Raw genomic sequence first — 25516 nt, forward strand, 5'->3', positions numbered from 1 at the left:
GTTGTTCCTTGCATGTCTGCATGGACAGGTTTTCACAAAATGGCCACTTGTTTAGTTAGTGTTGAAGCAGCACCTGCCTGATTTGCTGCCATTGAGTCAAGGCATTAAAATGAACTGCCGGACTATTAATTTTATCCTATAACAAAACTAAAGCAGACTGAGGGGGGAGTCCATAGAGAAGAAGAGGTATGGGAAAGGAGAAAGCAAGAAAGACTCAAAGAGAGAGAGAGAGAGATAGTGGGATGTAATTTAGTTTGTAGTGACAGTGCAAATTCATTCAGATGAGACTAATTGTGGGTGTCCATGCTGCCACTGTGAAAGGTCAAACTCACACATAGCAGAGTGTAAAAGATGATTATCATCCTGTCAGCCCACACTTTCTCTCATTCATCTCGAATAAAGACGAGAGACTCTGTGTGAAACTCCGGCTCGCAATTATGGTGAGCTAATGATAGTTGACATTTCTCATAGTGATGAAGGTCTTTGATGCCACACGCAGGAGTACAGGCCAGAAAACAAAACAATAATGAACATAATGAATAACATTTGGTTTAACACTCGCTTCAGCCTGTTGTCTCACAATGACCTATTCAAGGTGTATCACTGTAATTTAGTGATAGTAATTAGTTGTCTCACAAAGTCTTCGCATTTGGACGTGTGTGAACCTGTTAGTCGAGGTCTTGCTGCTAAAGTCTGCTTTGCTAATGTGAATGGCAGCAGAGGAAAAGGAAAATGTTAGTCAGATGCTCGATGGCTTGTGCATTTGTGCATAATTCGTGTGCTGCTCGCCCCTTGGTGGTTTCACACAAACGCTGCAGCCTGTGCGATGTGGCACTGATACATGCTCTAACTGTTTAAATGCAATTCATTAAATGAATCGATAGATTTTAATGAAGAAGTGACCACTCAGCTTCATTATACTGCTCTAAATGATGAGCAGATATATCAGTTCATATTATGACGGTCTATTCAGAGTTCATCTTCTAATCTAATACAATATAAATGCGTCTAACCACTCATCCCATCATGACCACCCCCAAACTCCCACCCTTTCACTGAAAACCCTGAATTAATGAATTAAAAACCTTGTGCTGCCCACAGATGAACTTCCTGCTCAGATGTGGCAGCATACAAACACATCACTATAAGACGTGTCATAAAAACACAGACTCACAGACATACACATATGAACTAACTCAGTTTTTAACAAGTTGCTGTTGGTGAAAACGTAACATGAATCAAAAATTAAATGCTCCATGTGCTCACAATTAAAATAAATCCAAGTGTTAAGTGTCCCAGAGGAAAACAAGACTATAGCACCATCTGGTGGCAAAAGTAGGAACAGCTTTAATTATTTTGCATTTAAGGTTTATTATAAGAGAAGATAGACTCAGTGGGCAGTGCAGTCCTGAAATACGTTCAGCCTTCATTAACCTTATCAAACTGTTTTAGAGACGTGTTGTCTCGGTCGTATGATCAGATCATTTTAGAGGGTGAAATTTTAAGCTAAGCTAAATAGCAGAATCACATCTTTTTATATGTTTAACAGTAGCACACAGTATTCAGTGTCACCTACAGGAAGGTAGGATTTATTGCAGGGCTGCTGCATTAGTTTTACCTAGATGTACCTTATAGACTGTCAATTTAAAGTGAGAATCTAACCACAGTTAGGATTTTATTAAAAATACATCCCGGTCTGAGACAGAAGCAGTTAAGACAATTATAAGGTTTTAGAGTGTCCTCAGTGTTTCTGATGATTGCCTCAGGTGTTCATCCCTCCATGTGGTCAAAGTTAAATCACAATGATTGTTGACTCCAGACCTTAGCATGTTAACCCTGCTCGTGTCCCAGCTTGTAACCTCTTTCTGCACACCTGCTCCCTGGTAAAGACCACACATATAGCCAAGTATTTAGCTGTGTTGTTTATTGTGTGTTCTCTCGCTCTCTCTCACACACACACACACACCACACACACACACCTTGTGTGGATATGTCTGTCAACACAGCGGTCCAGCCCGGCTCTCCTTACTGCCTGACTGACCCATTCATCTCCTGTGGGGGCCGTAATGAGTCGACCCTCCCCATTTGGACCGACCTGACAGAGAGAGATTACTTTAAAGCGCGCATGGATTTTCTCCCCTGTCCCCTCCTCCCCATTCCTTTCCCTTGAAAGTGGTTAATTCAAAGTGCATTAATGAGGAGCGATGGATAACACACTCTTCTTTTAATTACCTTCCAACGGAGTTCTTCAGGGGGAAGTCTGGTGACTCCCATCTGATGCTGGCCTGTTTGTTTGGTTTGCTTCTAATACATTTTGTAGTCAGAATAAATTATAATAAAGTATGGATTGGTCAGCCCTTGAGATACTGTATATATTGAAGAATCAAAGTACAAAATACACAAAATTTGTTTTGGTTTGGCTTTGATCCACTTGCTCTCCTGAGTGTATCAACTAATTATTGACAAGGTTATTGGGCAAAGCATCATACTGTTAATTCTTAAGAAGATATTGATAATAATATGTTAAAGGATTGTAGATAACTGAGAGAGCCAGAAGAACATCATCATTGTCATCTTTGGCCTGGAAATACAATAAAAACTTTTAGAAATGGTGCAGTGATGACTGATGAGGCATGTAGATGATGAGAATAACTCCACATAACAGTATAATTGCGAAGTGCACTGTGGGATAATTGTTGTAGAGCAGTAAGGGACCTCTTTTCCCAAGGAAACAAAATCATACAGACAGACAGATCATTGCTTAAACTCTAATCTACAGTAATTTGGTTTATTGGTAAGGAAGTTAGTCTGTTCAGTCAAATATTATCACATTTCATTTATACACTGTTTGCTTAATTTATCTAACTCAACATCATAATGTGTTTCGTCCTCATCAGTCACTCATTACTAACTAAGCCTGGTCATGTTTAATGTGACCCTGATCTCCAAGCTTGGCCTGACAGAAAAACACAAGGTGAAGTTGAAATTAATTGAAATTCTGAAGGGACGCTATTCATATATGCTCTTGTGAGATGACTTGTTCTTTCAAACAAACAAACAATATCAAAGTGATGTGTTTTAGTCAGAGGGGTCATCAAATCTGCGGCAGCATAGTATATAACAGGATATTTGGATTTTGTGTTAATGATTCAGGTCCATTTCCTCTTTTTATGGAACATTTATTCTGCAGAGCAAAATCTTATTTGTACTATACAAGGTCTCAGGAGGTTCTTGTTTGTCAGACAGGGGCCTTCCAGCTTATGCCTTTGAAATTAGTTTTCCTGTTGCAGATACTGATAAGCTCAAAGTTACTACTACGAACACAGCAGAGCATCTACTGCCTCTTTGCATCTGAAGGCTCCTATCTGATGTTTAACTCAATACAGTCAGTGTGGACATATAAACTCTATGTTATGTCCTAAACATACAGCTTTAAGTTCCCTAATTGACGTTCCCTCGTGAAACATGTGTGCTTATGGCAGGTGGGTGGGCCTTTGACACTCAGGAAATATGTTCTTTCATCATTCAGCCTCCACTGTGGTCTGGCAAGTCTTATCCAGCCTAATAAACATTGATTAGTGCATATAATCAATGCACTCAATGACAATGATTCAGTGCACTGCACAAATGTATTGACTGAAATTAACTATTCACAGAAGCCTTGTTTTTCATGCATTTTTGCATTTTATTAGCTATAGTTTGACTGAAGACTAATTGTAGGACTCTTTGTAGAGTTAACAGACATATTTCATTAAGTGACACCAAGATGAGATAAAATCGATTGATCATCTGTCTAGAATTTTAAAAAAAAGATTATATGAAACAGGAGCATTTTCCCACAGTGATCCTCCTGACAGTCACCAGAAGGTGGCAATGTTTAGCTGTTGCTGGGATTAAAGTACTGTCACCTCTTTGTTGCTTTCTTATTATTTAGTGTTGCAAAACTATATTATGTTTTCTGCGTCTCAGCAGGGGTGATGAACTGAACAAAACAAAACAGGTGTGCAGAAATCTGTCCTTCCATGCTTGAAATTCAATTCTAATCAGGGGATTCAAATCAGGAGATGAAGTGGAACTACTTTTGGATGTAACTACAGAATGATATTGTAATACAAAACTCATTTAGCCACCTGCCTTCAGGTTCAACTTGTAAAAAGACATCTAACCGGTCAGAGTGGGCGAGGAAAGATTTGGGGAATGCCATAAACACACCTATGTGCTTATATAGTTACAAAGATAAGCCTAACGTCTGAGATTCACACGAATACCATGTGATGTATCATCTGTCCTGAAAAATGCAGACACAACGTGCAGCAGGAAAACCCCAACATGAAGCGTGTAACTTTTCTATTTCTGGTTTCCATGGCCATGCATGACCAAGTCATGTAATGAATGTTGATAAAGTAGAAAAGCCGGTTTAATCAGGACAGATCACTGTGCAGAGGTGGAGAATGTCAGAGAGAGCAGGCACAGCTGCTTAGTGAGAAATCCAATATTGACTGTCGGGATAAATGTCCTGCATATTCTCTCATCTGTCCCAGGGGCCATGGTATTATGCCTCTCACGTTAGCACTCCTAATTGGATTAAAAATGGCTTGTTATTGGGAGAAAAATGACTTAGAAAACTATCATGATTATTGCCTCTCAACAATGTTGGCTCCTAGAGCTGAAGAGGTGAAGTAATTGTCATGGCTTTGGAAAATGTCAAAATCAAGCAATGCCATTTGTTTTGAAGCAGTTTCTTTGATTGATCGTGTTTTAAGATCAAACCAGAGGGAGACAATTCAGTCACATTCACTGCCTCATTCATTGTAGTATTTTGGGACAATAAAGCAAGAAATGTCATGGCATTTATTAGCAACTTTGTTGTTTTAAACTTTTCTACGTGTTTTATAATCAGACAGAATGTGTGTGTGTGTGTGTGTGTGTGTGTAGGTAGATGTACTAAACGTATGCATGCTTGGCTGTGAATGCATGTGTGAAAAGAAATGATACAGACAGATCCATCAGACATCCACTGTGTTTTAGTTTGTATACCACCAGGAGCACCCATTAACAGAAAATAAATGCTTAACGCCATAAAGCTGACAGTGTCTCATTCATACCGACGCTCTGGCTAAATTACACATAAAAGCACTGATAACATCATCATTAAATATTGATTTTAAGGATGGCTGAAACGAAAACACATCCACACATATTCTGCAGGAGGAAATTTGGATGAGAGTCAAAGCAGATTGAGCAAAAAAAAAAAAAAAAAACTACAGCAGCTTCTCGTGAGTAAAAGATGGACAGGACTGAAATGGAAGAAGAAAAAGAGAATAAGAAAGAGGGAGAGAGGATGAAAAGCAGAGAGGGGTAGAGGGTTTGGGGGGTAGAAAGAGATTTAAGGCTGAGGCTCGGAGCAGATGTTAGCATTGATGATGATAGATGCAGGTTGTTGAGATGCAGAGTTGTTATCATGAGAGGCACTCGCAGCCTCCTCACAGCACACTTTCCCCCAGATGTCGTGTGTGCATGTGTGTTACACAGCAATGGAGAGGGAAAGGCTGAAATGAGCAAGCCACATGCCCAAATTAAATAAACACTAAAGCTCCTTTATGGCTTTTATAAAGTTGTGGATTAAAATTCCTTTGAGGTAAAAAAAAAAAATTTCCTCCTCACTTTAAGCGTCGATGAACAACATATAATCATGACAACGAAAAGAAGCAATGAGATACAAGAAAGGAGAGTTTAGATACTGATTGGCACAGATGAGGCTAATGAACAACTATCTTTTACACTCTTAGGTGCAGACATGTTGAAAAGCAGTGTCCTCCAAAGGCCTAAATTGGATTAATTTGAATGTTTTTCACCATTATCTCACACGGGAGAGAGGACACATTCTCCTGCATTAAACCACGCATCACTGGGCTACCACATACATCCCTGCAATAATCCAAATTCACCAAAAAACACACACATTTGCTGCACACACACACATGCACGGACAGCAGGTGGTATGTGTGTGTGAATGGAATATGTTCAGTGGTAACCTGCTCTACACTCCTACCAAATAAAAGGTGCAGGACAGAAACATGTCAGTAATTGATTGCTAATTAGTTCTTTTGTTGTCGCTCATTGTGTCCTGACAGAGCTTTGCCCCGGGCTGTCTATTCACACACAGACTCTCTGGCCTCTCAGCAGGAAAATAAGCAAAGCCAGTCCATAATGAGACAGGCTGATGTAACCCCAGCAGGCAGCAGAAGCATCTTCTCTTGAATTCTCGGATGCAAATACAGGAGCTTGACAGTGTCAACGGTGGGTATTTTTCATTCACATCACAGGGACACTCTCAACAATGCAATGCCCAGGTGATAAATACCACCTACCCCGAAACTGTCCAGCTGCAAGATCCCCACTCAGTTGCATTCTGCTTTACAGTATATGTTGCAGCAGGCTGTGTGCCATTTTCACTGAGTTGGTATAACCACATCTCTCTCCCTCTCTCATCAGTGCATGAGAAATTATCTAATGAGGAATGGGTCGCACATTTCCACAAACTCATTAACCCGCGAGCGAGTGAGACTAATTGCAACGTTTGGGTAATGTGATTTCACATCTGTTACTGCAGCCCAGGACGCGGTAGTCAGCACAGGGCTGGATCTCGTGGGCTGAACCGCACATAGAGCTAGATTGTCCAGAACAACACACACTCGGGCTGACGCTGGTGCAGCTCCAGTGTGGATGGGTGGAGCAGCAGTCAGTTTGGCTGTGGTTAGAACATTTGATCGAATGTTGTCATTCAATATCTTGCAATTACATGCCTCTGCAGGGCGGGTGGGCCACCTGCATTCATTCTGAAATAAATGACTGACTCCTGGTGGACCAGAGCTGGGATGAGTAATGTAGAGGCAAATACATCAGATTCTCAAAAGATATTTGTTTATTTTGAAATTTGAAGTCAAATTGAGAGGGCTGGCCAAACAAATGGGTTGAACAGCCATTTACGATCTAAATTCAAACTGATACTGGTTTACACTGTTTACACTGTTTACGCTTTGCTCCTAAACAACTTGAAAAAAAGTCAAAATTGTTTCTTATATGTTGAAAAACTACAGGTTATTTCATTTAAACTAACTGGAAACACAGGGTTTAAAACACACAGACACACAGACACACACGTGAAAGCCAGAGGAATAAATGAATTTTTCAGGGTCTTGACTTGGGTTGGTATTTTCAATAATTCAGTAAATTACTCCAAACAAATTTATGTTAATAGAAAAGGTGGGAACCAACTGTTTAATATGGGGAAAGTAAAATACTTTTGTTAATTATGATTAATCCTTTGTTTAACCCCCTTGCATTGTTACAGAAACTCCAATTATAAGTTTACAGGCAGTGGGACTGCTTATGGTAATGCCATATCTCATCAATTACCATCCTGTGACCGTAAATTGGCCTCAGCGCTGACAACGAGATGAGGTTAACACGCTGATTAATTTGAGCTGCTGTGATTTCAGGCTCAAGTTGACACTTATAATCTTTGACACAGACAGTGAGGTCCGCTCACTTTCATAATGGAAAAATTTTATTTACTTCTCTCGGAGCTGCGTCTGGGTTTACAGACATTACATTTCACAACAGGAGCGTTTGAAATTAGAGAGAGGTGAGAGTTTTTCTTATTACAGAACTGATCAGCAACTAATGAGGAATTTTAAACAAATGTCAAACGATCAAAAGGTGTAAGAGCTAAACTGCTTAATATTGTTTACCTGTATTTTCTTATCGTTGTGACATGCACGTGATGCAGAAAACACAATTTTACAAGCTACTAATCAGAAACCAGGTATAATGAAAACGTCATTTTACCCGTGTGTCAGTTCATATTACTATATTTAAAGCTTTGGATGTGCTGGACAATGTGGTTACAAACACGACAGTCTACTCAGTTGAACATGCGCCATAATGTCATGCATCTTTCTATTAAACGCCCAGATTCACCTGGTTTGTTGTTATTTTCATTATCCCTATCGATAAGAGATACAGCCTCCACAGACAGCTGTTGGTACTGCAGGAAAAAAACCCAAAAACAAAAATGGGGTGAGCGTGTGCACGTTATTAGCAATGCATTGTGGGTTAGACTGTGCTCTGTGCTGTGGGTCTGCAGACTCTAAACTTATTTTATCTCGTGTAATCGCCCTATAGCTGGATGTAATCATACATTTTTGTTCGAATGCGTCACGTCTAGTGCAAACTACAGAAACAAAGCTGCATGGGAAACCACAGACATACCCACAGGTCTGTGACTCCTCCCGTCTGATTACAGTCCATCCAGTCTGCTCAGCAGGATGACCGTCATGGTTAAAAGCAATGACCGTCACATCACAGCACTGACATCTTTACCGCTGCTGTCTGCAGCCATGGGACCAGTCACCCCTCATAAACCCTTTAACCCTGCCACCTCATACACCGTAAAAAAAACCTCTATAGGTCACTGAGCAATGACCACAAACAATCTAAGTTTGTGCAACAAAATGAAATCTTTGAAAACAGCAGCCAGGTCTATCATGAGCTGTTAAATTGGTCAAATGTGTCGCCATAACTCGACACAGCTGATTGGTTAAAGTAAATTAGAGAGAATTAAAACAAATCCACCACGATCCTACAGTAAAATACAGTAAAAGTGTAAATCAATACTACAGACCACAGTATAAGTCATTCTTTGTTGGTTTGTAAAAAAAAAAAAAAAATTCTAATCTACCTTTAAATGTAATGGAGACATGAATCATTCTGGTTTTGACATTCTTGAAAATTACTTTTATTTGTTCATTTTAAATTGGTACAAACCCGTCAATGTGGTGCATTTCGATGTAAGATCAAACATTTAAGAAATGTGTCAAGTAATAGCACATACAGTAAGTTAAAACATGTCACAAAAAAGACCAGCGGGCACATAGCAAGAATGTTTTATCTACACAAAACATCCTAAAACAGAGTAGACCTACTGAAAGATTGTTGTAGTTTTTTTTTTTTCAGTCCTCGGTAGTCACGCTCCCGTCTCATGCAGACGAGACTGAGGTCGCCTAAAAAAAAGTACCTGTTCAATCTGAGTGGGCACCATGTTCTCCTTAAATTATCCAAGCGTTTAAATCCACATGCACAGTGCATGCCTGAGACCCGGTGCGCTAGGCCCACCTACAGTATGGTGCGTGTGTGGTAGGCTGTCAACCAAAATTTATAGGCCTACCCAATCTTATAAAGAACCATTTGACATAACACAACTTCACCTGAACACAATAACATGTGTGCGTAAAGACACACAATGGAAACGTAAATACGACGATTGTTTGGCTCTGTGTAATTAGGGCCTGTAGTCTAGAGATCATTACAGTAGTGTTAATCACCAATAGTTGATAAATCCTTTTCAATTAACATAAATAAGCCCAAACCCACGTTTTTTCTTCCATCTGGCCAGTTGTCCTTTTCTTTTTGTCATTATTTTCTAGATGAAGTCACACAGTTTCCACTTTCTCACATTGCGTGATTAGCTCGCTCGTTCTCTGGTTTTGATCTAAATAGACGGAGTAAAAACAGAAAAGGAGCCGCGTGGTGGGGCTGGGGCAGGGAGCTAGGAGGAGAGGGATGTGGTGAGGTGTTTTTGAAGAGTCACTAAGTGAAACTCATGGACACTGTGTGCTCCAGCGCTTTGCGCCGCAGTGACGCGATGCTTGTCCCTCTCCACATGTCACTGTCCGGGGAACTACACAGCTGCGGGGAGCCCGATACGTTCGTGGGGCCGGAGAGAGAGGCCGACATTCCGGGGAAAGGCGTCTGGTAGAGGTGGGACTGCAGACCGGAACCGTTGGACGACAGGCCATTGGAGAGACCCATGGAGTTTGGTGGCGGGCCTGGGCCCAGGCTGCACTGTGACAGAGACTGCGCCATGCTCGGCTGGCGACCCAGGGCCGGCGGGAGCTGCAACTGGGACACCCCCGGCATCCCCGTGGCCCAGCGAGAGTCGTTGGCGTGGAAGGAACACAGACTGTTCTCCATGGCGGCCGCGGCAGAGAACTGTGGCAGGCCCGGTGTTGGGAGCAGCGTCCCCGGGGCGCGAAATACATTAGTGGTCTTCTTCCTTTTCTTCCACTTAGCGCGTCTGTTTTGGAACCAAACCTGAAAGGAGAGAGAGAGATGTCCATCAACATGAGCCATCAGAAGGACGACTGAGGACTAAAATGTCTGAGGCAGCATCACCACGATGAGTGTTAAGTGTAACCATGAGAGAAAACACACAATATCCTGATGAAAACTCCGTCACACTCTACATTTTACACATTCCAGCATGTTGCAGTGTCCTTGACCAGCAATTTCTCTCCCTGTTATGGAGCCTGCTCATAGTCTGACCTGTCTGACCACTGCTGAGCTCGGTCACACTAAACTAACAACAAATAAATGCAGAGTCCCTTCAATTAGCCCGACGAGTCGTATCAGAATATTATTACTGCACTAGACAAATACACTGAACTGCTGCCCAGGAATAGATGCAGTTCATAAATCCCACTATGGAACCAGAAGAAGCTTTTGGAAACACCAGCCATTCGACTCCGGTCAATAATGTTTTTAAGATGCTGTGGTGGAACCGGAGTCAGTCGCTTTCATTGTAAATAAAACACAACACACACAAGGTGCTTCTTATAAAAATGCAGCCGTTCACTGATGTTCCGCAGCAGTGGGTCGAACAGTTTATCTTTCCAACATCTTATTTACAAGCAGATTAACCGGAAATTGCCATAAATAGGGTGTGGGCTTAAATACAGATGGGACGTTACTGTAACACCAAGTCTACGTGAAAATATAATCTATCCATGCGCACAAGCGCGAGAGCCACAAACACACCGGCCCACGTACACGGCTGCCAAACACACGCGCGTCCCCGTTGGGCTTTATAAAGATTTCATCGTCGTCGGGCGTGATTAATGCGCGCGCGGGCCGTGAGTCGATGCCTCCGTATTAAAAGTGAAATCTCGCTCTCATTCCGCTCAGCCATCCGTGAAACGTCGCCCAAACCCATTACACTCGGGGGGGAAAGAAAATGCAATTTCTCATTCCATTAAAAAAAAGTACAATATATTCTTCAGTCCTATTAAGACGTCGCTGATAGAGCATTTTAGAGGAGAGGCTTGAGAGCCGCGCACACGGGCCAGCGCGCCCCTGAGCGGCCTGCGTTAATGTTGAGCAGCAGCAGGCGGGAGCCCGGTGTGGTCTGAGCCGCTGCGATCCAGCACTGGATGGAATAAGGGATTGATTATTAATATGACTAATGGTTATACTGGTTTTATTGCTTTCAGTGGGATAATTTGCATGAATTTCACATCACTGGTTAATAACCCGTTCACTGTTATAAATAAGACTGAAATTGGTTGATAATGTGTTTGGTTTATTAGCTGCTGGTATATGTTCCTACTGTGTCTCAGCCACTTTCAATTGTTTAAAAGTGAGTCCTATTAACAATTTCCCCCCCCAAAAAAACAGATTATTAAATAAGGTGTTAAATGTCACCACTGGAAACTGGGCCAAGTATAACAATAACAGTGCCACACATTACCGTGCTAATCATTTAATAATGGCAGGAGCCATATTTTATAAACAAAAAAAATAATAATTATTTTGCATCTTCCTACTTTTAATGTCCAATAAGAATAAACCTGGAAATTTCCTAATTTTAGGAAAAATATATTTTTATACAAGTCCTGCAGGTTTTATGCAAAGTAATTGTTGCAAGTCCTTGTTTCAACATTGCACAGAAATGGAAATTAATTAAAATGAAAAACTTTAACGCCCACGACCTTAATATTTCCGTGGACAGCCGCCACAGGTGGGATTACACAATATTTTCTGAAAAAGGTAAAAACCACCTGCTCGTTTTGCGCCGATGAGAATGTTTTCATCATCTAGAACAGAGACATTAAACGGGACAGGGCTTATTAGAGTGAAATATCGTTTATCATGTAGCTCAGCCACAATAAATGATGCTGGATGTGATTTTTACAATTCTATTAAAATGTGTTTAAATCGCTGTATTGTCGAATTCTACCGAACATTTGGTGCGTTTGCATGTTATGCAGGATATAGTGTCAATCATTTTGAAGGGATTCAATAACATCAATGTAAAATCTACACAGCAGTACACACCTACAGTTATGGTTGGTGTCAAACTGTTGGTGTTAGCTTTGGCACTCCAGGCATTTGGAGCCGAAACCAAACAAGCTGGTCTGGGAACATTAGTGACAAACAACAACAGAAAATGGAAAAGGAAAAATGATTATTAGCGAATAAAGAGAGAGATCACTGGTCGTGAGTCCTCTCCTGAGCTGAATTTAGCCTGTTTTGCTCACTACCTCGCGTTTAAAGGAAGATTTTCGGGCATTTATATTATTCTGGAAAATACAACACGACCTCATCTGGACCCAAAGCCACACCCTGCCTTGCATCCTCCGAAATCATCCAAGTGTTTACCTGAACTCTGGACTCGGTGAGGCCGATCCTCAGTGCCAGTTCCTCCCTCATGAAGATGTCGGGGTAGTGGGTTTTGGCGAAGCTGCGCTCCAGTTCGTTGAGCTGCGCCGGGGTGAAACGCGTCCTGTGCCGCTTCTGTTTCTGCTGGCTGGTGGGCTGGCTGGAGCTCTGCTGCTGCGGCTGCTGCTGCTTCTCCTGCTCCTTCCCGTTCACCGGCATGCCGGCAGAGTTGGCTCCCACAGTGGCGATGTCTTCTCCAGGCAGGAGAGTGGTTCCCTCTACAGAGTCAGAACCAGGGGCCATGTCTCCCGGATGCCCCTGGTCTGGCACCCCACCTCCCAACCTGCACTTGAGAGCCTCTCGGTGTCCGAGTAACTCTGCAGCATCCTTCATCCCTGAGAGGATGAGGAGGAGAGAGGCTCTGAGCAAACACACCGCCAATCTTAAAGCGCAGCATCTTTAAAAGAGAGTTGCACGAAATATCTTCGCTTCTTTATGACAACAGATAGATCCATTTAATATATATATTCATAACAATAAACTTCATAGCATAATTTCTGTTTATCAGCTCATTCCTGATAAATTACTATAAAGAATCGCTTCGATCAACGACAAACCACTTAACTGTTAATACAATTAACTACACAGTCTATTTATCACGTTCACAAGGTTAAATAAGAAGTTGAAATCTTACACTGGAGTTTAGGGCCGGAGTTTAGTGATGATAACTCACCGAGCCGAGCATCCAGGAGGTCGGCATGAGAGAGCATCGCGTACCGCTCCAGGGCGAAATGCGCTCCAAAAAAATCCTACAACTTTGGGGCAATTTAAAAAGTATATATGGTCTAAATGAACGAAAATTCGGTTTGTGGTTAAAAAGGAGGTCCCTTGCATTATAATGTTCTTTAGAGCGATGGGGAGGCGCTTATTAGTTGAAAGAACCCGTGAGCTTCCTCAAATAAGAGCCAATCAGATCGGGAGCTTGGAAATGTCAGCGACGTGACTCCCCCCCCTCTCTCTCTTTCCCTTTTTTTTTTTTTTTTTTTTTAATGCTCTCCCTTTCTCACACACACGCACGCACACAAGCACGTACGCACGCACGCACACCAAACGCGCAAGAACACTACAATTCAATTCAATCCTCTGCCATTCCGTCCTCTGATTTATTAGCTTTTCATGCTCAAATTATTCCACGTTAAACATCTTAATGTGTTTGTTTAATCTCATATAGGCTGTGCCATGACAGGACTCCTGTTTGCAGACAGATACACGTGTTGAAATACAAGAGACGAGCGTTACTTTGCTCAGGGAGATGGGATGGAGCTTACAGGTATTTGAGCCAGAAAATGTAATGCCATTAGATAATTATATCCACATGAGAATCTCAACTTTCAAATCACTGAGCGATGTGTATTAGCCTGTTTACAAATACTACAGATACTAACACTACAGATAGGGAGGCTTTATTTCCCAACTAGAAATTCTTAAATTAAAAGAAATGTCAAGCTTATTATTCATTTCTTGTGTTTCCACTCTTAGCAATATCAGATTGAGTGTACACAGTCTGGGCATAAAAGAAAGAACAGCAACGGAGATGAGACGCCTGGGCTCCTTTCAGCACCTCAGAGCCCCACTTCCCTCTCGTCCTTGGATCACAAACAAAATGAATGTCGCTCCCATTCCCCCATGACGTGTGATTTGTGGAGACAAATCGAGGAAATAAATAAATAAACGAGTACAGATGGATTTAAGCTTTGTTAGTGATCGGCCGCTTTAACTCTCATCGACTTTTCATCAACGCGGGCGCAATTAAAGGTATTTAGGCCTGTTTGGTTCAAACAAAATCAGACGTAGTAGACTCTAAACGATTGTGCCCCTTTAGCAGTGGTCCATAAGTAGGTCTATTATACAATTAACAGGACAGCCATTGATCTGCGCTCCATTCTTACTTCTCCAGACAGTGCAGGTTAGAGAGGGCTTTTGGCAGATGTCAGGGTGAGCCTGGTGAATAGACCACCACCTGGGACTAAATAGGTTTCTTTGCAGCCGCACAAAGGAGGCGTCCGAGCGAGGACTCTTCTCTCCTCCTGCACCACATGGAGGCAGCTCATCTTTTATGCTCCTCAAACGCAATCTGCCGGGACGCAGGGAAGTAGCCTATATGTGGCACAGCGTGAAAACTTAAGGAAATGGACTAGTGCATGGTCCACTGAGATGGGGAAAGCTGCGACCAGCTCCCAAAGGCTCGGGAGAAGCAATCAGCAGCAGCAGAGCCTCAATTCGTTTGATTCAAGACGTGCAGACCAGGAGAGAGGAGAGGGGGAGTTGTAAGGCCAGCCCGGCGTTTGTGAAGGGCTTGAGCCAGGCGAGACGGTCTGTATGCTTTGGAAGTTGTTTGGTTGACGTAAACAAATATTTAAAAAAAATAAATAAATTACTTTCTGAAATGAAGGTCAGAGATCATTCAGACATCGGATTTTATTTCTGCTAAAATATTACCTCTAGGACCAAATCTGAACTAATAAATATACGAATAATTCATCATTTATGATGCTTTTATGTAAATTACAAATTAAGTAAATGGTGTAATAAATTACATTAATTTCATGGCTACTATAATAAAGTTATTATCCGAGTCTAATGTGATGAAATTCTTTATAGCTTTTTTTTTTTTTTTAAACAACGGGCATACTACCACTGCTAAAACTAATACTATTAATAATGTATACTACTACTACTAATAATAATAATAATACTAATAATGATGATGATGAAAGCCTAACTGTGAAATGTGAAGTTACATTTACTCCAATTTTTTAAAAGATAGCCTGTTAATTTACTACACTAATAATAGTAGTAATAATAATAATAATACAATAGGAGAAAATGCTTTACAGATGATAATTACTGCACAATATGGGTTAACAGTAGTTATTAATATGGACGTCCAATACAGATAAGAGTTATTTTTGACAGCATTTATCTGGAGACCCACATGACAAATAGGCCCTACTGATATTGTGGTTTGTTGCAGTGAAAACAGCCCGGGTAGCAGATATCCCCTCGGCTGTCCTCAGCCTGTAACTTATTGCTGTAATAAGAGGAACCCACTTGAAATGGGTCTATGTCTCACTCAGCCTCCCTAACTGGACCACATCAATCTTCCCCAGTAAAAACACACTCACACACAATCCTCCCGGGTTAATGCGGCGCATCTGAGTGCGGAACGGCTGTTTACACGCGAGGAGACACTTTTAATGGAAGCGCACCAAAAACAAATGCAATTTTGTAGAGCAATTTCAAAGATCAAGAATTCCGTGTCCGCCCTCTCCGCGGTTTTTTAGCAATCACCCTGCGTTAAATTCATTGCTCATATGGGCCTTTGCAGAACAGGTTAGAATAATACAAGCAACAAAAGGTAGATGCAAGGATAAGATCCTTTACACCACGACCAAATTGTAACATGAACCAGTAGGGAAACTAGTTTTTTCTTATGTTTAGGCCTATTGCATCAGCTCGTAGGCATCTGCATTCAATCAGTTACAGAAATCTAAAAGGACAATCGATTTTCTATCTACAGAAACGGCTCTCCAACAAATCACATTGTGGTTTTGTGCAGGTGGCTTGATGACAGTCGGAGGAATAAGAGGCAGACCAATAAGTGCTCAGCATCCCAGCCCGAGAGATGCAGAGAAGGGCGAGAGCGAGGAGGCGCAGACAGGCAAACCCATTAGAAGCTTCCCTGTCCGGCCACCCAGCCTGGCTGCACCACCCCGCGCATCTCACGCCCCAATTAGGCCCGCTGCTCTCCGCCTGGTCTCCCTTGCTGCGTGATCTGGTGCACAGAGCGGTAATCACGGCTTCAAATAAAATAATCAGCAAAGAAGAGCGATTTCCTTAATGAGGAAGAGGAGGCGTGTGTCACGGAGAGGGTGGTGTGGTGGCAGTGTGAGTGGGCGCGTGTGCGCGCCTCGAGATTTGAGTGTGTGTGTGTGTGTGTTTTTGTTTTTTTTGGGGGGGGGGTTATTAAAATAGCAACGAAAGTCACAATAGATTCATTAACACAGCGATGTTAAGAGTCTCAGCAGCTCTAAAAACGTCTCATTACGTCCGCTGTTAATAGCTGACCTGACGCTCAGGTGCTGTATGTTTAGCTTTCTCACATCAGTTGTAATAAAGACAAACGTCTGCTGTGAACAAACTCGCCTTAAAGATTAAACCGTGTGCGGTTCGTCAACATTAACTTCCGCACCTCAAAAAAAGTTGGAGTTAAACATAAATGTTTCAACATGTTTATTGGTCCAGCATCCCCCAAGAAAAAGTACATCCATGAATACTCAGCATCACTTCCCCACATGTTTTAAACTGGCAAGACTTAACTCAAACCATCTGCTGGTGGAAAAATCAGGTTTGTTTGCTGTTAATCCAAGGATGCATCCAAAAACAGGTTTATTGGCAAATTCAATTGAAAACCCTCTCAAACTGTGTCAGCATTACTGTCCCTCTGCAGGTGAAGCATATAGGCTTCTTAAAAACCAGAGCTTAATAAAACTGTGGCATATTTGTGATGATTTAATGACTTACAATACCTTCTTCTCCACAAAAAGACCATAAACATTGACTATTCGGCTAAAATTCTCTTAAGTCAACTGAGAGACTTTAACGTCTGATTAGTCACCTAATTGACTAAAAGGTTGCAGCCCTAAATCACCATAACCATTTAAAGCAGCTGCTGGGACTGCTGCTGCTGCTGGAGGCTTAGAATCACAATGGTCAGTACGAATGTACAGTCATGATAGATTGGACTATATAATCAATACATATTAAGTTATATAACACCCTATAAGTCCAAGGAGCTGGCAATGCCAATAGTCTGTATCAATACCTCAAATTTGTTAAGTTTCCAAAAAGTAGTTTCATTTCTATGATTTTTAGATTAACACACGTCTGCACCCCTTAAAGTAAAATGCTGAAAATCTATGGGAAAAATAATCTGAATCTGAAATTAAAGCAGTTTTTCTCTTTTTCTGAAAACAGGACATTTTGGAAATTAAGGGTTTAAGAGAAACCTCCTTACAAATCTGTTTCGACAGCTCACTGGCTGAGAGTATCTACTGAGGTTTGCAACACAATTTCAATAAAAGCTTGATTTCACTTGATCATGAGCCCTGTATGTTTTCATTATTTCCCACTACCAGTAGCAGTGTAACGCAGCCTTGCTCGAATGTGCTTTTTGCATGTGTTAATTTAATTTCTATACATAAATATCATCAATTATTTAATTAATTCTATCTTAACTTAATCTCTTTTTAAAGAGAAGCTGAACATTTAACTAACAAGGTTGGAGCATTATGTGCAGCCTGCAGACTAGTGTGTTTATAGTCTGACCTCAGTCATTTAGGCTCCTCCAGCTGTCCACAGATCTAATTCCTCCTCCTCCCTGACACCTTGACTTTCCCTCCAGTTCTGCTCCAGCTATTAGAATATGTTCTTTCTTAAGTCCGGTCATTAGTTAGGTCCATTACTGTGGCTCCATCATTAGGAAGCCGTAATGCATCATTGAAGGTAATGAGCGCCTTACATTACAGGTGCAAGCGAGCCTTAGACACACTGAAAGTGAGTCTTTCCTACACTGCAGCTTGAAAACAACTCAGGTTTTACTGAGTTCACTACCGAAATGTCAGGGTAAAGTGTATATCTGCAAAGCGAAGGCTGACCGGCGATCAGGTGTAATAATGTGCTGCAGAAGAATTTATATACATACAAAAACCTCAGATGGTTTGTGAGAATGACGCTGATTAACTTACACATCCCAGTGTTTTTGATTTTAGAGAAGAACAACATGTGTGCACACAGGCACACATACAGTGCATGTACACACACACATACACAACACACACACACACACATCCAACACATCCACACCACAAACCACCAAATAGCAGATAAAGGGGAGGACTTGGGTCAGTAGTGTCTCTGAGTGGCTTGAAATTAGAAACATGTGCTGGTAATTATCAAACTGCAGCAAAGCCACATCATGCAATCTAATGCCTCAGCAAATTAAAGAATAAATGGGATCAGTCTCTTTGACCTTGCTCACTTTGACTTGCCGAACTTCATCCACCTGATACTTCAAGTGTGTGACTCACCCACTGAGTCAGGAAACATATACACACCTATTAGCCAGTGTGTACTGTGGAGACAGAGATCCAGTACATGTGAACACAAACACAGACTCTGACAATGAGCTTTAGTTGATTATGCGACGGTAGGAACACGGTGAAAGCAGTAAAAGCTATAAAATAAAACACACTTGTTGTATTTCTCTGTTGTGTCGCCGCCCATAGCAGCTTCCTTGTGTTTTTCAGTGCGTTACTCACCCAGCCAGTTCAGCTCGTCTCTCACTTCACAAATCCCACACTTTCCCATCCATCCATTCTCTTTATCGCCCTCTCCCCGTCTCCTCCCTCTTTCTCCTCCCTCCTCTCCATCCACTCCGCCACATTTCTGCTGCTCCTCTGCTAAACACGGCGCACTACCCCTCCCAAGATTAATTGATCATCAATTTAGCTCTAATTTGGACCAAGTCAGCTGGTAAATGGGGCAGTTTTCCCTGATTGTTAGTGAAATGTGTGCAAGTACATTGATAAATTTTGATTATTTATCAATTACAACCAAATGAACTAAATCTATTGAATAAATTCTAGCCTGATTGCCATAATAGAGTTTGAAAATATGGCTATTGATAATGATTCCGGCTAATAGTCTTTTCCGGCCGTGGTTGCCGGCTTGTCGGAATGACAACACAAAACTCATTTTTCACAGAATCAGCTGAGTGAGTGCGAGGCCGATCTTTCATTAATCAGTCACATTACGGAGCTGATACGCCGTAATACGCTGCGCTTTCCTCAGAAAGACTCAAACACTTTGTCATATTTTATGTCAATTACCAGTCATTTCGTTGTGTTCCATCAAGACATCTTGTAATAGTTAACATATGCTAAGGTAAAGCTCCCCTGTCCCGCCCTCCGGGAGCTCCGGCGGAGGATGCGTCTCTGTGTTTGGCGCAGACAGATGATAAAATGGGCCCTGTTCTTAATTTCTTATTTTCCTGAGCGGAGGCGCTTATGGGAAGGGTGGAGCACGGGCTTTTTAAATAGACCTGCCACCGTGTTTTCCCAAAGTTAATGGAAAAGCAGCTTGCTGGAAAATAGGAGAGGTAAAAAAAAAAAAAAAAAAAAAAAAAAAAATTGGAATTAGGTTCATAGGCTTTCACACACAATAACAAGAGATAACTGGGAGCTACGAACCTATTTCCACACAGACATAAAAATTAGTGCTGTCATTCTCCCACAGCCTCACGCTATTAACTAAAAGTGATCTTTTATGGTTTTCGTTTCTAATTTTAATCAGAAAGTTGTGTTTAAAAGAAACTAAAATGACAAAACGACATTAAAACTAATCGTCATAGCATGAAATACTGTTCAGGGAGTAAGACTGCTCTGATCCTAAATGTGTCCTACCCTCTCTCCAGCCTGACCGCTGGCAGAAAGGAAGGAGCAGAAATAAACTGCGATATCAGCCTTCGTTTTTAATCAATGACATGCGCCCCCCTGCACCAATCATGGCTGCTGGAAGCAACTTAATGATCAGCATTTAGACTGGGCAGGTAAACCACTGCGCTGCGGAGCTAACACAGAGGCCAACTGCAGGTGAATTAACCCAGTCCAGATGTAATATGCTGGTGTCAGCTCTGGTTAGTGCACGGCTGACTGTGGCCTGTATTGGCAGTGGCATAGCATCCAACATCGTCTCCTTCATATGCCAGCAGGCAGCTATCTATAATCGATGGCCACTTTTAATTGCACAGGCTATCTGTTAGTGGACACCGAGGGAAGCAGCACTGGACTTATCACGTGGTTATTGTGGACAAATAGGCTGTGGACGGTCCGGCGTTTCCTGTGTACAAAGCCGATCTGGACTTCTGCACAATTAAACCTGAAATGTTTACACAGAGACAATCGAATCGTAAGGTATTCCGATCATAAACGCTGTAATATACAGAAAAGTCTATAGATCCAAATATTAATAGTTATTAATCAATCAAAGTGCAACTAGGGCGATTTTGTTTATTCACTTATGTTGATGTTATGTTATGATTTGATAAATAACGCTGTTTTTATAACATGTATATTTCAGTCGCATAATGTGAAACACATGGTCGTTTCCAGTGCTACAAAAACAAACCATTGTGCAAATGTGATTAATAGCCAACAGCTGAACTGTGTGGGCCTGTTATATCCAAACAATTCACTCTCATCCCTCTGAAAACACAGAGACAGTGGTGTTAAAGTTTGGGAATCCGTAAGGTTAGACAGAAATATCTTCACTAATGCAGTCAATAAACGAAATCAGCCGCTATTAGCCCCATTTCTACCGAGGCCCGGAGGTCAGAGAAGAGGAGAAATGTGAATTAATTCTCTCTAAGCCGGAACGACCTACTGATGGGCTGAAAGGCGTTTCATTTCGTATCCACATACTATTCATTATTTCCAAAATGAACTCCACAGAGGTAGGCTACACTGCCTTGACTAATAGGCCTAAGTGACTTTTCCTGTATTTCGCCTCTTGATTTGAACCTCTGAGGTGCGGGAGTCTGTCCACGGTTATAAATATCACCCACATCTGTGGCTGCCTAAGTTTAAAAATAGCCCACGTTATTCAGAGTAGCTGAGGCACCATCTCAAGAAAATCGCCTTAACTGTCCTTTTTCATTTCTCCCTGACGATTGATGAAGCCTCTGCTTTGCTCTATTTTCTCTTTTTTATTATTAGGAGAGTTTTTTTTTTTTTTTTTTTTTTTAAAGAGTGGATTACCAGCCCTGTGAGGAGGCTGGAAGCAGGAGACAGCGGGCCACCGGTGGACATGCTGCTTTTGGCGCAGCCTCTAATTGATATTGAGCGAGCTGCTGGTGAGGAGCGCACAGGGCCACTGCTGGCTAATCTATGCTTTAATCAGCGTGTGTAATGAGAGTGGCGGCACGCTCGGAGAGAAAAGAGACTTACAAGCAACGTCTGTCAGGGTCCAGGGGAAAATATTGGGTCTAATTGCCGTGATTAAAGAAAACTAGAAGACACTGGGCTATGTCTTAGAAGGAGGAGAAGGTGTGAAGAGAGACTGCTTTCCTTCAGCACCACCTGAGCTGAGCCCTCGGGTGCTGTCCAGGGTGCTGGAGTAGTATCCGCCAAGAGCTCACGCAGGTAAACACGGATCCTGTAAACGCAAGTGTGGGCCACTAGTAAAAATGTCTGGCTTTGTAATTCTTTCAAATGTGGATTCTGTCATTATTGTGCGATCACACTTCTGGTGAGTAAAGCTAATCAGTGAACGAGGCTACTATTGTACCAGAACAATCCGTACCGAAGGGACGGGGAGGTGGAGAGGCAGGCCGCAGGCTGAATAGCAAGCGGAACATTAGTAGAGGTGTGTGTGGGAACACTGTCAGGCAATTAACAGGGCATTAGATGACGCACACGCTCTCATACGCATGCACGCATGTAACTGTAGTACGCACACGCACACACACACACACACAGACAGAGGACTGCCTATATGACACAGCCTGCCTTTCCCCATACCCACACATACACAAACAGCTTCTGCGAGACACCAGTCGTGTAATAAACCAGCATTGTTCATTTTTAATGGTACAACTGGTGCATTTTGCCTGTAATGGATTTTATATATATATATATATACATATACACACGCATATACACACATGTCCTGGTGTAAACACATTTAACGTACAAAAATAATGACAAATGCCATCCAGTTCATCTAACAGGTGTTTCTATTATTCTGGTCAACCAGTGTTTGATTGACAGGGAGTAGGAAGGAGAAGGAGTAAAAGAAAATAGTGCAGGGCGGCCCAGCGCCATCTTACACCCAGAGCCTCAGCAAAGCTGTCTGACAGTCTGGCTATGGCGGAGATTAGCCTCATCTATCTGGTGTCAGTAACAGTCGTGTCCAGAAAATCACAGCATAAACGGGTCTGACTAAAGTGTGTGTGTGTGTGAGAGAGAGAGAGAGAGAGAGAGAGAGAATCAGATAGAGAGAGAGAGGTCAACTGATTACTCATACAAACAGACTGAAATAGAGCGCGGTGCTGCTGTGGGAATGCGCAGGGAGGGGCAGGGATGAATTGGGTTTCCATGTGACAGAAACAGAGCACAGCTCAGTCTTCCCCGGTCGGGTCCACTTCCTGTCCCCGGCGCTAACACTTTGTCCTTTCATCAATCACGCCTGCGTGGATTTCTATGCAGTATACGAGCAATGCACACATTCTCATCTTCTGTGTTTTTTAATATATATAAATAACGCAGGTGATGTGTCAGGGCAGCTTTTATTTCAAATAGACGGGTAGTTTTTATTACCACATAAGTGAGGAGGGATTTCCCTGAACAAAATGAGATATCCACCAGTCCACAAAAGTGACAACTTCTCTAACAAGATGATTGATAGCACAAACTGGAAAGAAATGATGGGACTTTTTAAAGGTTAGGAGGCACCTGGATTCATTGGTTGACAAAATGATTACACTTGCACTAAAGTGGATCCTGTAAATTTAAGCGATATGACTTATGAACCTCGGCTGCTGTTATGATATTATGTTTTGAAACTCCTTCGTCATCTTATTTAACTACAATCATGCAAAATTAAGCAACTACTGGGAAATTAGACGTAAAATGTGAAAACGTCTGGTGCTTTATTAAATTTAATCACATAAAAAAAATAATCACCAGCAGACATTTTCTTTAAACGAGTACTTAAGGCTTTGATTATTCCATTTTTAATTTAATTAATAATTCCAAACCTGCAGACTACTAAAACTACATTCTACATGCTTGAAATTGGTTGTAGTTTATTTACCCTTATCTTAGTTTTAAATATTGTCCCTCAATGAATTGAAACGCAAACACTGAAGCGTTTTTCTCTTTATATATATATATATATATATAAAAAATTCGCCGGGGTGGAGAAATGGAGATATCAGGAGCGATCGTATTTATGAGGCTTTCTGACAAATATGTGCAGATACGCTCCGCCGGCGCACTGCCTGTTTACATAGACCAGCTCCATTTCAGCGCAGGCGTTTATGGACCGTGTATATGCTTGCGTATTGCCGTGCGTGAGCGCGTATGTGTGTCTGTGTAGCCCACAGAGGGCCCGATGACCTTGCAGAGGTTCACCTGTAAGGTGATCCATCTCGGAGGGACAGAAGGCAAACTAGAGCTTTGTGGACGCAGACAACTCCAGGAAACCTCCCAACCTGCGAGGCTGCTGAAGTTTTGAAGGTGACTGCGTGATTCTCCCCCACGCATCTGGAAATGCCACCGTCCTGTATGAACTCTGCCTCTCCTGGGTTCCTCTGCGCTCTAACTGCCTATTATGGCTCATATTGGAACGACCCGGAGTTATTTCCTATACAAATAAAGTGCCTTTGAAAGAGATTAGAGAAATATGTATGAATTTCAGCCTAATTTATTTGATCATTCCACATTACAAAGCTGCGTAGTGCTCAAATGTGATAACAAGTTTTCAGTTCCTTTCATTATGTAAGAGAAATTAGACCTCGATAGGATTTCACTGGGGCACGGTGGTTCCTGGGATGAAATGTAATTTGTGGAGAGAATTTGTTGTATCTGTCACAAATATTCCCAATTAGCTGCGTAATTATTTGAGGGTTTCTGCAATTACGGCTTAAACCGGCAAATTTGAAGCTGTGGCTGTCCCTAATTGGTCTAGATTTGATATTTTGCATATTTGCATAATGAGGAAATTGGGAGGAAATTGTGTTCATCCATTTGTGAAAAATTCTATGAATTTTATGAATCTGAAAACCATCCCCTTGCGCTCAGTGACTTTGCCTCAGCTCCCAGAGGAAGCAGGGCGCGGGCGCGCAGGGCACGTCCAGACGCACTCAGAGTAAGCGCCAGAGCTTTACAGCATGCTCTGCAGGAAATGTTAGGAGGAATAAATACGTCGCAAATAAAATAGTTCAAAGGTTGTTTTTTTTTTTTTAAATTGATATTCAGTGACCAACCCTTATAAGATTAACATTACTGCAGTGGGATGTGTAAGAATATGCGTTCATGATGAAAGTTGTGTAATGGAATTTACTTTATGCTTCTGGTCACTGATTTATTAAGCATTAGCAAAAGGGTCATGCTTATCTTTTTCATTTTCCATCAGTTAACAAACAATATGGCTGTATTGGGTTTATTAAGAAGCCTTTGATTTTGTCATTAGGTTTATATTAGATAATTTATCCAGATTGGTCTGTGAGACTTAATTATGCATTATCACAGTGTGCTGATTGATATTGAGAAAGCTAAGTGTTCTATGTAATTGGTAATAAAGAAGGCAATTTTAAAAATTTGTCCAATCAGTAATGATTATGAGGCTGTGAGTAGGTAATGATGTTAACCCTACTTGCCTCTTACACAGTCCACCTCTAGCATGTCAAATATTAAATATATTAAGCTCTACAAAAAGTGGAAATGCCTTGTTCAAGCACATTAACATTATTTGAAATGTTTCTAGTTTCTAAAGTTAATGAAACTGTAAAAATTGAGTTCAGGAGGCCAAACCTGACTTTACCTCTGTGGTTTGCCTTAGAATACTACATGAAGGATCCACCTGGTAATAGTGGCAGTGGAGTGTGCGTCCTCCTCATGTAAGGGCTTTAGCCCACTGAGAGCCGTATATCAGAAAGCAGTAAAAGAGGGACGCTAAAAGCACTGATGAATGTCTGAGAGATGGATGTGTTAAGTGACCTTGGTACATTACAGTCTCCTTCAGAGCCAGAGCAATGAAGATTAGTATAGTCTTATCTTGCCATGCCAAGTGTGCATGTGTGTGTGTGTGCGCGCACATGTGTTTGTAGTCTGCAGGCTGCATGTCACACATTGAAAGAATCACTTTAAATCTGTTGTCACATGTCAGCAAATGTATA

At 41.7% G+C, this 25516-nt stretch overlaps 1 protein-coding gene across 4 annotated transcripts in view; it reads right to left on the reverse strand.

Annotated features, from left to right (window-relative positions):
• Positions 1–8846: 8846 nt before the first annotated feature.
• The window catches only part of LOC113138914 (homeobox protein orthopedia B-like), a 53798-nt gene continuing 37128 nt past the window's right edge, over positions 8847–25516 (reverse strand). Inside the window, exons 1-3 of one of the 4 annotated variants that reach the window (XM_026321772.1) lie at positions 18879–18911; positions 12499–12893; positions 8847–10155 (exon numbers count right to left, since the gene is read on the reverse strand). In XM_026321772.1, the coding sequence (XP_026177557.1) occupies positions 9652–10155; positions 12499–12891 (897 nt within the window). In that variant the 5' untranslated portion in view covers positions 12892–12893; positions 18879–18911 and the 3' untranslated portion in view covers positions 8847–9651. Of the gene's footprint in view, positions 10156–12498; positions 12894–13192; positions 13502–18878; positions 18912–25516 lie in introns of those variants that run through there. The other 3 variants (XM_026321773.1, XM_033325383.1, XR_003296504.2) reach the window with 3 other exon arrangements.

Source organism: Mastacembelus armatus, chromosome 9 (assembly GCF_900324485.2).
Source record: "Mastacembelus armatus chromosome 9, fMasArm1.2, whole genome shotgun sequence".
NCBI lineage: Eukaryota > Metazoa > Chordata > Actinopteri > Synbranchiformes > Mastacembelidae > Mastacembelus > Mastacembelus armatus.